We start from the raw sequence: 14329 nt of genomic DNA, 5'->3' as shown, positions 1-14329 counted from the left end.
TCAATCAAATAGACACCAAGAGCTGCTGCTGTTGCTGCAACGGCTGCTGCGTCTAGTTTTAATTAAAAAGTGTTTCTTCTTCTTTTGGTGCAGCGCAGAAAATGGTAGCATCCACAGTTGCCAGTTTTAATGAAGGCGTTACGCGACCAGCCCGCCAAAAGCCATAGCGTCTGCATAGCCAATGAGTCTATTGCAATTTACACTCTCGCTGCAGTCTGTGGCTTGAAGTTTTGGCTTGTGGCATTTAACCCAATAAAGCGAATTGCCAATTGCCCATTGCCAATTGCCAATAGCCAATAGCCAATCCACATTAATTGGCATGTCAGGCAATTAGAAATCACAGATAACTTAACCAAGCCAGCCAGCGCCCACACGGAGACACAAAGTTACATTACACTGGCTGTCAATAAGGTGTACACACCAGGGTCTTAACATAACATGTTTTTACTTTGTTTTTGCCTTGCTTTGCAAACGGCCCACACACAGAGTGCAGATGCCAATGGTTGCTGGGCTAACAAGCCATTGTTGACACATTGCAGCCATGTTAGAGATCATGTCATTGTGGGAGTTTTTGGACGCACGTAATTGGATCAGAAGCTGCATAGAGAAAGCCGCCGCCGCCGCCGTCGTCAATAATCAAATTATTTGCAACTATTTCAACTGGCTTTATATGGCTTTGCGCAAGTGTTTTTTTTATGTATGTGGTTGATAGTTTTTTATGGCGCTGTTTGGTTGGTTGGCTTATTTGGTTATGACTTCATTTGCAGCGTGTAGCGTGGTGAAAGTGCGCGAGAGACGCATCAAGCAAATGAATCAAATAGAGTGCGTTATGAATGGTCATTAAGTTGCTGCTGGCACAAGTTCGTTGCCTAAGTCATTCGTATGCAACCATCAAATTTCATAATGATCGCTCGATTCTCGCCGCGCTGATAAAAATAAAAAATATTACAAGCACACACACACACAACCATACACACAGAGAGACATACAGTCGTTAAGCCAGCCGCAATGACGCCTGTGCTTCGCATTTCAAATCAGTTTCGAATTTCATTTTGGTTTTTTATCTTGTGAACCTTTTTATGTTTAATTTTTTTATTTGGATTTTTGTTGTTGTTGTTATTATTGTGTATCGCACTGTTGACAATGTAGACATCGAAGCGACGCACCTTTTAACACTTTGCCGCGCTGCTGAGCGGCTTATCCAACTTTTGGAACTGGCCTTAACTTTTGGCCCAGCCCTGCAATTCGCGACTCGCAATTTGTTGCTTATCCTTTGACACTGCACTACAAATTTTGATATTGATTTGCGGACAATTTTTTGCTGCTGCTGCTTGGGCTGCTAAGCTTTGGGCAACTCAAACACGAGCAACGGTAAACGACAGATCTGGCGCACGACAAACTGGCAGCGTGCTCGACCCCGAGACCCGATCCGCAATAACAAGAAAGCGAATATAATGCGCGCTGGCAACAGGTGCAAACCGTTCGCATGCGCTGTCGCTCTCAAACTGCGCACTCGCACATGCCACAAATGTTAAAGTGCGCTGTCGACACTCTTGTTGCTGTTAACTTGAATGTTGTCTACTTTTGGGACGCATTGAATAATGCCTTAACAAGCAACATGTATAATAAGTATTTTCTATTGTTGATTTTAAAATGAATCTACCTTTTTTATAATTCTATTAAATTACAGTGATAATAATTAATAAAGTTTTTTTATTATTATTTATTATTAATTTATTTGATTTTTGTGGATTATGTTAATGAGCTGTTAACGAACGAATTTCTATGTTATGTTCCCTGGTTCACTATCCACCTACGAGCCATAGATGGCGCTGTTGTTTTATAAAAGCGCCCAAAAGATGCAACACTTTTTGTGCGCAACTTATATTTTAGCTCAAATTATTTCAGATTAATAATAATCAAGTACAAAACCTCGAATCGGCTGTGCACTAGAAATATATTGTATTTTGAATAGTATTCAAAATATTGCTGTCAGTCGGACAATTGATAGAAAATGTTGTTGCCATAGCCAATAGACATTGTGAAAATTATACTAAAATAATGCAACTACCTTGTATATTTTATGTTCATTAAAAATATTTTAAAATATTCTAGTTGTAGTGTATTTTCGCATAAGATGGTTTCAGTGCAGTCGCGATGACCTGAGCTAGAGGTATTCTCAATTTAAATTAATTTACAATCAATATGCGATCCGTATAGTTAATGAATTGCAATCAAATTTTATCCCATCAACAGATATTTTCACATATTTATCTATATATCTATTAAGTTAGCCCATTTGGAAAATTGTATTAGGAAAAATAACGAACTATATATGCTAAGCCAGTCTAACGATTAAAAAATAATTAATTAATTTAGCCTGATTACCTATGTAGTCCAACGAATCACATATATATATATATACATACATAATATATATAATTGTACGTTAAGTGGAGTAGAATGAGAAAAGTTCAAGGTCAAGCTGCATTTCCCAAGACCACATATGGAGCACAATGAATGGCAGTTAGTTGGTCAATATGTTGTGTACGGCACAAGTAGATGGCCAACTGCTTTGTTGGCCATTGGTCATTAGGCCAGAGAGACGACATTAACGCGCTCGGTTGATGTCTTGTCTGTTTGCGGTCTGTGGGTTAATTAGGGATCAAACAATGCGAGCGGAAATGTTTGCTCTTTTTTCCGTGCATTGACTTATGATTTATGAGTGGACAGACACCATAGAGCGCTGCAGCGTGTGAAGCCGGCGCCTGGGGGGCCCCCGTAAAACTTACCCAGTATTGCATATGAAATCAATGGGAATGTGCTTGTTCGCTTACCTGCAAAATAGGAAAATGGAAATCAAATTAAATGCGTGCTAAATGTGGGCTGAAATGTGTACAGCCATAAAGGTATGAGGTTGCTTGCTATCACAAAATCAATTTGGCTAATTGCAAACATAATGACCTCGTTTGTCGACACATTTCAAGAGACACCAACGAGCTAGCAGCTGGGAACTGACAACTTTTTGACACGCAATCGACGAGCGATGTGGGAGCGTTTATTAGCCAAATAAAATAACCCCCAAAGTGTCATCAAATCAATGCAAAGTAGCACAAATCGAACGCAGGGAATGGCAAAACTTTATCGGCGGGGGCAACATTTGCAACAGCCAACAGGCAAGAGCCATTAGAGCCTTGGCTCTGAGAGCCAGCCAAACGAAAATGGGCAATTCTTTTGGCCATAAAACGTAGTAATAATGGCAAAAGTTAGCCCCACAGGCGAAATAGTAGGACACAGGTGTGTCCTTAAGCATGAAATAGTTTTTTTTTCGATTTGCCTCGGCAACTCAAGCAGAAATCAATAGCGGCGTCTATTCCCAAGGGAGTGTAACCAAAATTCGATTTAAAGAGTTGTCTTCGATTTCGCATTAGAAATCAATTTTCTAACACGTCTGACAACTGTAATTTTTATTTATTATTGCACAACTATAGATTTATACGATAAACTACAAAAAGTATGCTGATGCTGCAGGCAATTAGCTAAGCTGAGAAATAAGTAATAATTGTAGCATATCTTGTCTTGTTACAGTCAACACTCGACGGTATGCTACAATTTTAAAGGACCGACTTTGTACCAAGTGGCGCTGTCAATTAACAACAAGACAAACCAACTATTTAGATATACTGTGTGCTCTCTATAACGGAGACCACATTCTCGGCTATGTTACAAAGCTGTGTATAAGTTTGCATATAGAGCGCATCTATGAAATACTTTTTGCCCAGCATCATTCTGTGCACATAGTGTCTCGGCTGTTCACGTTTGAGCTTAAGTAGCCAGGGTCTGGTCGTTGTGGCATCTTCGACTGAATCCTTCCAGGTGCTTTTGTAGAAGGAAGTAAGCTCAGTCTTGAAACAGCTTTCTTCGACGGACATCATCAGGTCCTCCCACTCTTCGATGCCGCTGCCAATGCAGCCGCGCACGTAGATAAAACACGATCGCTCGCGCTCACTAATGTGGTCATAGAGCCTTAGGGACTGATCGTTGCTGCAGCAGAGCGTCTCTTGTATGTCAAGCAGATCTTGGAAATAAATTTCACGCTTTTCTATCTCGGACTGTCGCATTATTAATCGCTTGATGGTGTCTAGGCGCAAGTCCCACGGCGGATCGCGTGGCATCTTAATACCATTATAGAGACGACGAAGCGCTTCGATATCGTCAAAACGTTCACAATGATAGCCACAATTTAGGACATTGAATTGTTCGCGTTCATCGAAAGCGCGCTCGTATGGACACAGCCGCTCATTGGGCTCTATGAGTGGCACCAGTTCGGCATGCAAGTGGGTCAGGTCCTGAGCTTCCACCTTCTGCGACTTTTCGATAACCTGGTTCAACTGTTTGTCGAGCTTGCGCAAATACTCAGGTGGTGCGACGGACTTGCCAACTAAAATCAAAGTTAAAGAATTGCGCCGATTGCAAAATAGTTGCGGAAACATTCGCAATGTCCATCTTTGTCTGCTCAAAAATACGGCACGAGGCTGGAACATAACATTGATCATGTGTACTTCGCCCGGAAACATTTTGAATTTGTTGTGCTGGAAGAAGAAACAATGGCCGCACATGTGACCCGGCATCTCGTATATCAGCCATTCACAAAAGAAAATCCTTCTTCCGATATTCTCGAGGCGCAGAACCTGCTTGAATTGCCGCTCGAACGGCGAACACTCAAAGGAGAACTCGTAACTTACAGAGGAATACATGCGGTCTCCGGTATCCATAACGTATACATTGTCGTTGATCTTAAGGCCAACATTGAACACCTTCGGCTCTAACTCTAACGATTCGACAGGGGGCAACTGCTCTGTCGAAGTCGAGCTCTCTCCGGTTATGCTGCTTATGGAATATAATGAATTAACTTGGATTAGATTTATATCCTCGATATGCTCTGGAACTGAAATAAAATTACTGCCAATCACTTCTAGTTCTGGAACGTCTGGACAGAAATTGAGGACCCGGCCAATGTCCTTGGCTTTCTTGGCGATTCTCTTTTCGAGTCTTTCCGAATTGATCCAGTCGGTTTTTGCCGTCGGTCTTTTTTTTGGTCCAAAAATTTCCTTTTCAGTTGTATTACACAGTCCAGAGATTTCTAATTCAACAACGTCTGAACGTTCAGGTGCCGGAACTGTCTGCCGCACCGCCGTCAGACAGACGCACGTCTTCGCATCACATTTAGCGCGCAGAACGCCATATTGTTTCAGTTTGCGTTGGGTGGGATTCATGCGCTCAGCGTAGTCCATTACACGTATAAGGTTGTGCTTGTTGCGCTGCTCCAATGAGCCGGGCAGATTGAACAGCATCTGCTCGGGCTGTCGGCCGATGCGATCACAGATTCTCGTCTGAAGTCGGGCACGATCACGCAATGTATCGTGCCATCGCTTGAGACGCTTATCCATATCCTCGGAGCCTTCGAAGCCCGCCGGGATCGAGCATCGCGAGCTGGAGGCAATATTTACGCCCGACTTTTCATCAAATATCGACTTCACAATATCGAGAACGAGTCTGTTTCCATCTTGGCGAGTGACATCCTTAAAACCGCCAAACTTTTGTGAGATTTCCATAGATTTCGAAAGGTTCGAAAATTTGTTGCCATCGCTGGTGTCATTGTCAGCATTACGTAAAGATTGGATAAGCGCCTGCGTTCGACGCGTCTGCATGATTCCTTTAACAAATAGTTGCAGATTTTTTCTTTTGAATGTATTTTAATAGCTGTTTACGTGTGTGTGTGTGTGAGAGTTTTATTTTGATGTACGCTTATTTGTTGGAATTACGTTTAATACTAGACATGCTCAGTGCTCTCGATAACCGAGGCAATATTTTCGGCTATATTACAGAGCTTATTGTAAGTATACATATATATGGCATCTCGAAGGAATTTAGTTTGTGACCGGCTATCGCCTTTGAGCTTTTGTTTCGCCAGCATTGTAAAGTTTTCCTCCCACAAGTCAATGCCATTGCAGATGGCTCCACGCACATAGATGAGCTTCGTGCATTGCCGTTGCTTCAGCATATTTATAGAATCACTCAGCTTGAGCGGCGGCGTTGTTCGGCCACGTAACGGTGCCAGCAGCGCTTGCAGCTGCTCAAAGAGGCTGACACGCAATCGAGTGTCCTGTTTGATGGAGATCAGCTCAATTATTAGGCTCACACTGTAATCCCATTCCAAGCTACAGTTTTCCGGCTTTACCAAACCGAAAAACCTTTTTAACTCTATAATGTCAAGTTTGCGTTCGCAATGAAAGCCCACATTACGCTGATTGAAAGCTTCGCTGTCGTCCAGCTCTCTACTATATGGGCAAAGTATTTTTAGCGAATGGGGCATTATTTGTACTACCTTGCGTCGGTTATTTGAATAATTTCTGGGATTACATTTCTTTTTCTCTTTGAGCAACTTTAGATACTCTCGCGGTGGCGTACATTTGCCATGCATATTAAGAGTCAGAGCATAGGGAAAACGAAAGAAAATACAGGGACTCGTCTTGAGCAGCCACCGCTGCTTAACGATGCCCACCTGGCAAGGGCGGAAGAGAACTGATACATCACGTACACCGCCTGGTCGCAGAATAAAGGGCTCACTATCGAACACAAACACATCGTCCGGCTTTTTGAAAAGCGTTACATTGTACGCGAAGAACTCAGAAGAACTCCATTTAAAGTTGATCGTCTGGCAGCCATTGTTCTCGATGTGTATTATGGTACGATAGGAGTACTCGTACGGATGGCAAACGAACTTACGCTCAACAATGGGCGAAAACTCCGGCCGATGTCGTCGATAAGTGGTGCCATTGAAGCTTACAGCTATCTCCGAATTGGCATCAGGTAAGCTTATGTCATTAGTATTGAGAGCTACAAGAATCTCGGTTGGACATTCGGTTATTTCGCCTGGCGTAATGCTCGATATCGTATGAAGGGATGTTCTCACACAGGGGTCTCTACGCCAAATATTCCGGCCGATCAACATAAGATACTCGACATTTGGACAAAATTCTAGCAAATGTTTAATACCTGCTTTCTCCTGCTGTAGACGCTTATCAAGCACCTGCGACTCTAACAACGGGCTTCGTAAATACGCCGGACAATCGAGCTCCATAGTAATCGGTTTTGGTAAGCCTACAAATTCCATAATATTATGGCTTTCACGTCGCCGCGAACAACTATCAGTTAGGGTAGATAAGGCACTGGAATCCCTACGCGATACTTGATCCAGAACACGTTTGATAGTCTGCTCATCGCGATTGTCCTGATTGAAGAGCAACTCCTTTGGCAGCCTGCCCGTGGCCAGCGACAGTTTTCGATGCAGAGCACGGCGCTCACGAATCATATTCTTCCAGTATTTCAATCGGTTGTCCACAAAGCTAATCGTCGAGCATGGACAGAGCTGCGTCTCACTTTGCGAGTCCGATTCCTTGTACTGGTGAAAGATGTCCTCGATAATATCATTGATGATACTGTCTGTTTTATGCACTTCCGGAATCGAGTCTATGTTGACTATCTCCTCATCTGCCATAGAGCCCGTTTGTGGATCTAATTTGAGCTAGCTACGATTATGAGTGTATTCTCATCTGATTTTGAACTGACAATCAAATCAGGCAGCAACAATGTGAATAATAATTGATGTAATTCAGTTTAGGTCAATCAAGGTACATAGTTGGGCTATATTGTGGTTCTTTGTTATAACTAGGAATTTCAGCTGGTATCAATTAAACGACAATTAAACTGAAGATTAACTTTGCAGTTTAGGTGGGCACCAGCTCAGTGCTCTCAATGATCGAAACAATATTTTCGGCAATATTGCACAAATGCGAATAGGTTTGTATGTAGAGGGAGTCACGAAAATATTTGGAGCGATGCAGCTTCCTCATGACCGCTACATTGACCCTCCTATCGGTCTCGATTTCATTCAGAAGCTGCTCGATTCTAGGCTCCAAGCTGGACTCATATTCGGGCGCAACTGCTTGCGTCTCCTCATTATTCGCCTCCTCATCGCCCTCTTCTAAGAGGTGCATATAGTAGCGATGCAGTTCAGGCTTGTAGAAAGATTCCTCGACGACAAAGATGAGATCCTCCCATTCCTCGATGCCATTGCATATGGCGCCGCGTACATAAATGAATCTAGTACGCTGTTTCTGCTCATTCAGTAGAGACACCATGTCCAGGGTGGGTGCTGTGCCCAACAGCGGCTCCTGTAGGATCATCAGTTTTTTAAACATTTTCGTACGCTCTAGCGCGTTTTCCATGCGCATGATCAGCATTTTGATGGATTCCAAACGGAGATCCCAGGGCTTCTCGCGCGGTTTCTTTAGAAGCTTGTACATGCCCTTGAGCACCTCCAGATCGTCGAAACGCACACAATTATATCCTGGATTCAAAGAGTTGAACATTTCCCGTTCATCGAGAGTGCGATCGTAGGGACAGCACGCAGGCGGTGGCTCAATCAGCGGCACCAGATCGCCCAGATGTTCTGTCAGCTGTTGCATCACAACTGTGTTTGCAAAGTAAATTGTATTGGAATGGAGCTCCTTGATTCGGGCTAAGTACTCTTTGGGCGCCGTGCATCGGCCATGGAAACGCAGCTGTATCGACTCATGGTGGCCACAAAATATGCGCGGCTCCACCTGCAGACGCCAGAGCTCAACGGCTATGCACACCTTCCGTGGTTGATACAAGACAGTCACGTCATAGCACTGGTTGGTGGTCAGTCGAAAGCTGTCCGTATCGAAGAAGAACTCATTGTCCTTGGCCAGCAGCAGTGAGCCGCAATTGTAGTAATAGATACCCTGCGTCCAGCGAAACGACAAAGTTTGCCTGCCAATGTTCTGCAGCTTGAGCACAACCTTAGAGCGCCGCTGGTACGGTTCGCAAGTGAATTTCGTTAATGCATCAAAGCATTGGGGTAAGGGTTTCTCACCCACAACATATTCCTGACCATTTACTTTGAGTGCTAGGTCTGGACGTTGTGGCTCCAGATCGAGTTCCGTTAACACTGGTTCCGTCCAGTATTCATTGAACGTTAATTGTTCTTCTTCGCTCATTTTCTCGGTGCTGCTTGATAAAGACTGCATAAGGTCCTCGCCGATCTGCTCAATTTTAGACTTGGGCTTTATATTGGCTATGCTTATGCCCTTCACCTGCAGACGATCCAGATCGGGAAAGAAATTCACCACTTTCGATATGTCATTGAATTTCTCACCGATTCGATCATTCAGCACTTTCGAATTCATCCAATTCCAACGGCGCAGCTGATAATTGGCTGCCTCTGAGCCTAACAGCTCTTCTTGCACTACTTTTGGCAGTCCGACGATCTCTATATTTTTTTCACCCAGCATTTCGGCTTTTGGCCAGGTTTCGGGTACGGGTTCGATTAGATTGCAAGTGCAGGGGTCCTCACGCTGTACTAGAACACTGATTGGCTTGTTGGCCAGGTTTTCGGGCTGTAAACGGTCCGCGTAGTCCATGAGTCGTTTTACCGTCTCCTTGTCGCGATTATCAAGCGTTGAGGAACGATTGAAGAGCACCTGCTCTGGGCTTTTGCCCGTCTGTACCTGGACACGTTTCTGCATTTTACGACGTGTCTGCAACATATCATGCCAATACTCCAGCCGCTTGTCCACATGCGATTCAGTTTCTTTTTGTGCGGACTCCCCGAAATTGGAAATGTCACAGGTCGACGATGTCTCATGAAAGTGTCCACGGTGCTCCGTTATAATAGCGTTTACTATTTCCTCGACAATGCGTTCACTATATTGAGAAATACTGCGACCGGCTTTCAGCGGTGTGTCTTGAATGCAGTGGATTGACGATTGCGTATTTTGATTCAAATTGATCATTGTGATCGGCACTCCTGGTCCAGTCTTGGAGAATCTGAATACGCTCTCAGGTCCGGAATAATCATTCGGTTCGAGTCCACTGTCAGCGTCCTGCGAGGCCATAGTCGGGAAAAAATATAAATACAGTTCTAGATAGTTTAAATATTCAAATTATGTATATTTAGAGAATGATTTCGATTTGGAATCTCTAGAAAAGTACAAAACTTCGAATTCCAATTGAAGTGAGGAACCAGATGAGCACTAGATGGACATTTTGAATAAAATTTTAAACTTTTTTAGTGCTCTCAATGGCAGACACAATATTTTCGGCAGCATCACAGACCAGTGTATAGGTTTGTATAAAAAGAGAATCCTTAAAGTATTTGCTGTGTATCACCTTTCTGGAGACTAGCCATTCCACATATAGCGAATCAACGGGCATCTTTTCGCCCTTCTCTCTTAATTCATTGAGATAAACTTGCAATTCGGATTTGAAAAATTGCTGGCCCAATCCGTCGCTCATTGTCTCCCAATTCTCAATCGTGCTGCTGATGATGCCGCGCACATAGAGAAAGCACGAACGCTCCTGTTGCTGGGTCAAGTGTTGGTCCTCGTAGATATGGTCAGAATTGCACCGCATTGGAGCCAGCAGTTCGACAAGTATTGCCTGCAGAGTTTCGCGTTGCTGAGCCTTGTGCTGATAGATGCACTGCCTCAATGTGTCCAGACTTAAGTCCCAGGCTGGCTGACGTGGTTTTTTGACTAGCATATAGAGCTCCTTGAGCGTCTCCAGATCTGCGTAACGCTCAACTTTGAAGCCAGGATTTTGGGCACTAAATATCTCACGTTCGTCCAATTGACGCTCATAGGGACACATCAAATTGCAATTCTCCACAATGGGCGCCAGCTCCGCATGTATTCTAGCCAGCCGCTCGGTAAGCTGGCGATGCTGCTTGCTCAGAATCAACTGTTGATCCCGTTCGATTCGCTCGCGATAGGCAACGGGAATTGTGCAGAAGCCATGGAAGTGCACATATAGACGTCGTATCCCACAGCTGGAAGAACGTATCATGGTTAAGCACCAGCGTTGCTTCTTAATGCCCACCCTCGTGGGCTGGTACATAACATCTATGCGACGTTCTGCTCCAGGTAGCAACACAAATGGTTGTATGTCGAACAGGAACTCACTGTTCAAGACCAAATGCTGCTGCAGCTCCTTCTTATAGATGGAGCATGCCTGCCAGCGCATCTGCAAGATATAATTGCCGATGTTCTCCAAATGGACAATAGTCTTGCGCATGCGCTGATGCGGATCACATTGGAAATATAGCTGCAAGTCGCTGGTAAATATGCCATGGTCAAAGCCAAAGCCATAGATACGTCCGTTAATTTTTATCTCATTGAACATCTGAGTTTTGTTAAAATCGATCATTGATGAAGTCCCCATGCTGGCCTTGATTGGCTCTTTTGGTTGCGATAGCAGTGACGTTGCTGTTGGCTCTTGGACTGTATCGGTTGACACCTCGTAGATAACCTCCTCGCCAATTGTTTTGCTTTCTAGTACTTTCTCTTTGCAGCGCTTCGACACCGATGCAACCTGCAATTGATCGAACTGTGGACAATGGCTTATGACATGCAAAATATTTTCCTCCTGCTCCTCGATCCGCTGTCCTAGTGCCTCAGAGCGCAGCCATTTACTCTCGGCTGGGTGTAATGTATCTGCCAACTCGATTTGTGACACCTCCGCCAAGCCCACAAACTCCAGCACTCTCAGGCGAGGTTCGGCAGCGGCCAATTCGGGGTTTATTCGGCACTGCGCCGCATCATACTGCATCTTGAGGACAGCTTTTGGTCGGGTTGGTGGCACACCTTCGCTGCGCTCGGCCGTGTCAATTAGTCGCAGCAGCATCCGTTTCATCTGCTCATCAATGGTCGCATGACGGTTGAAGAGCACATCCTCGGCTCGCTTGCCAGTTTCTCGCTCAATGCGTCTTTGGACCAATTTACGCTCACGCAGCATTTTCTTCCAACATTTGAGACGCGGATCCAAATCGTCATCATCGTCATCATCGTCATCATCGTCATCAACAAAATCAACATCATTACGGTCGTCCAATTTCTTATGTATTTTCGAAACGACTTGGCAATCACTGCTGCTAATTTTAGCACCATGGCTCGTTTTGATCACAGCGCAGACTTCGTTCACCAAATCGTTGACTAGATAGTCTGGTATCTGCTTCTGGTTGACAACAGTATACTGAGATGACATACGGTTCACATTGGATAAATGCGATATATCTTTTTCTTGGTTCAACAGTTTCTCTATTCGGTCCATCATGTAACTCATTTATTTTCTTTCGCAAATGTTTCTATAGAGTATATTAGTTTACTCTGTGTAGAGTTTGTATTATACCCAAATATATATATATTTATATAACTGACATTTCAATTGACGTTTAGCATTCTATGATCATACAAAATGAGTTAAAGTAATTTATTAAGCTCTAGAAGATACATATATGTATTTGACATTTGTACTAACTTCTGAAATAATTCGTAATAGACTCAATTTGAAAAGAAATATGTATTCCGAATTTTCCAGTAGATAGTCTTAATACTTGATTCGATGAGAGATATATTCCTCATGTTGTTGGCTCATATACTCTTTTCACATTGCAAACAAGTATAAAAATGCTATGATCGCTGCTAAGACATTAGATAAAATCAATAATATTCGTAATTCCATGGAAAACATTAACCAATAAGCGCTGCACACTGTATCTACAAGCCAAAATAGGTGAAAAGTTTTTGGGCTCTGCTATATATTAAATAGTTTCTTGAGTAGTTAACAATAACTGTCAAAGTTGTTGGTTATAGCTTATGAATGTGCTTACGTGTTATTCGATGCTATATTACAAAAAACTTGACACAGTTGCAGTTTTTTTCTTTAGGCTGGGAGAATTGTGCTAATTTGCTAACAATTCATGGAAAGCAAATGAAATTCACAAAGCTCGTGTGACAAGTCATCGTAATTTGTGGAGCAACATCAGCCAGGCCAAGGCACACACCTATCAAAATCCTCGTGCTCAGTCAGACCCAACGACATTGACGTGCCGCCTTCACACAATTCAAAATTGTTATAGTTTATTGCAGTTGCTGTTGTTGTTGTGTCTGGCAGCAAAGTGAAAGGAGTTGTCGTGGTGGAAAACAAATGAAACTTACCTGAAACGAAAGAAGGGCAAAAATAAGACTTGATTTATAGATAATATATGAAAGGTTTGCGATATATATATAGTTCACTGTGTACAACTTAAAATATTTATGATATTGGCAGAGTTCATTAATAATTTTTTAAGGACTCCTATCTGTGTGCTGCAATAAAAACTTCAAACTTTCTGGCTCGCCATTGTGTGCGGAAAAAGGCTTTTTGTGGCAGCACAACAATAGAAGTTGCAGTTTACAGAAACAAAGCCATATCAATTACCCGAGGCAGCCCAACTAGCAAGAGTTTAAGGCACAAATAAAGTAATTTAGTCCTGGGCAAAGCCAACTAACCGCAAGCAGAGGAAGCATGCAACGCTGCCGCATTTCCGGCCGCTGGCTGGCTGGCTGGCTTTTGTTGCCAATTTCAATATGCTCATTATTATGAGCATGGGGATCTGTAGCTCGGTGTGCCTGGAGCATGTGGCTCATGTACGTGCCCCAAGCAAATGCAATCAACATATTGTAATTCTGAAATGCATATTGAGAACGTGCAACAGATACTTGCCACAGCAGCAGCAGCAGCATTCGCACAATGCGCATGCAATGCGAAACTTTGGGCTGCACTTAACGGGCCGTCAGACAAAAACAAAAAGCTGTGAGCGAGTGGAAAGAGAGAGGGCGAGAGGCAGAGAGGAGAGACTGCCTCATCGACATTCGACATCTGCGCTGGTGCACTTGATGCCACAACAGCAGCAGCAGCAGCAGCAGAAAAAATCTGGCAGTGTTTGCATTTTGATTTCCATTTCGCATGCACTCAAGTAATGCATTTATTATTTACCAGTCCATGCAACAGGCAGCGGGGGCAATGGGGACAACGTTGGCAACGTTAAGGCAACTCAATTCAATTCCGCAAACTCATGTTGCAGTTGTCAACGGCGCAGACGAAGACACTTGTGGACGAGCTGTTAAACCGAATCCCCTCCCTGCCTCCTTTTCTCTCGGCCGTTCACTCACTCTCTCTTTATCTGAGCAAATCTATAGCTGGATGCTGCACATGTTGCATACCACTTGGTGCTTGTTGACAGGCAGCAGCTAGCAACAGCAGCAGCAGCGGCAGCGGCAGCAGCAGTTGCCAGCAATACTCAGACGGCAACTGTTGGCGCTTCTTGAGTGAAGGCAGACGCCCGAGACGGACACTCAGACAAATATGCTTATTTGCTACCACTTGGGGCATATGCACTTTACAATGAGGCTTGCACTTGTTT

At 43.7% G+C, this 14329-nt stretch overlaps 4 protein-coding genes across 4 annotated transcripts in view; all 4 read right to left on the bottom strand.

Annotated features, from left to right (window-relative positions):
• The window catches only part of LOC111593806 (protein prickle), a 71946-nt gene that overhangs the window by 29287 nt on the left and 28330 nt on the right, over nucleotides 1-14329 (bottom strand). The window lies entirely within an intron of this gene.
• LOC111593810 lies at nucleotides 5820-7583 on the bottom strand. The gene has a single exon (XM_023306839.2). It carries the CDS (start codon nucleotides 7559-7561, stop codon nucleotides 5834-5836), a length of 1728 nt encoding a protein of 575 aa, XP_023162607.2. The 5' UTR covers nucleotides 7562-7583; the 3' UTR covers nucleotides 5820-5833.
• LOC111593808 lies at nucleotides 7595-10000 on the bottom strand. The gene has a single exon (XM_023306837.2). It carries the CDS (start codon nucleotides 9981-9983, stop codon nucleotides 7791-7793), a length of 2193 nt encoding a protein of 730 aa, XP_023162605.2. The 5' UTR covers nucleotides 9984-10000; the 3' UTR covers nucleotides 7595-7790.
• On the bottom strand, nucleotides 10132-12271 carry LOC111593809. Its single transcript, XM_023306838.2, has one exon. The coding sequence runs from the start codon at nucleotides 12205-12207 to the stop codon at nucleotides 10147-10149; it is 2061 nt and encodes a 686-aa protein (XP_023162606.2). The 5' UTR covers nucleotides 12208-12271; the 3' UTR covers nucleotides 10132-10146.

This window comes from Drosophila hydei, unplaced genomic scaffold, assembly GCF_003285905.1.
Source record: "Drosophila hydei strain 15085-1641.00,03,60 unplaced genomic scaffold, DhydRS2 tig00008122-arrow-pilon, whole genome shotgun sequence".
NCBI lineage: Eukaryota > Metazoa > Arthropoda > Insecta > Diptera > Drosophilidae > Drosophila > Drosophila hydei.
Note: the sequence above shows the minus strand (reverse complement) of the source record. Positions and strands in the feature narration are given on the sequence as shown.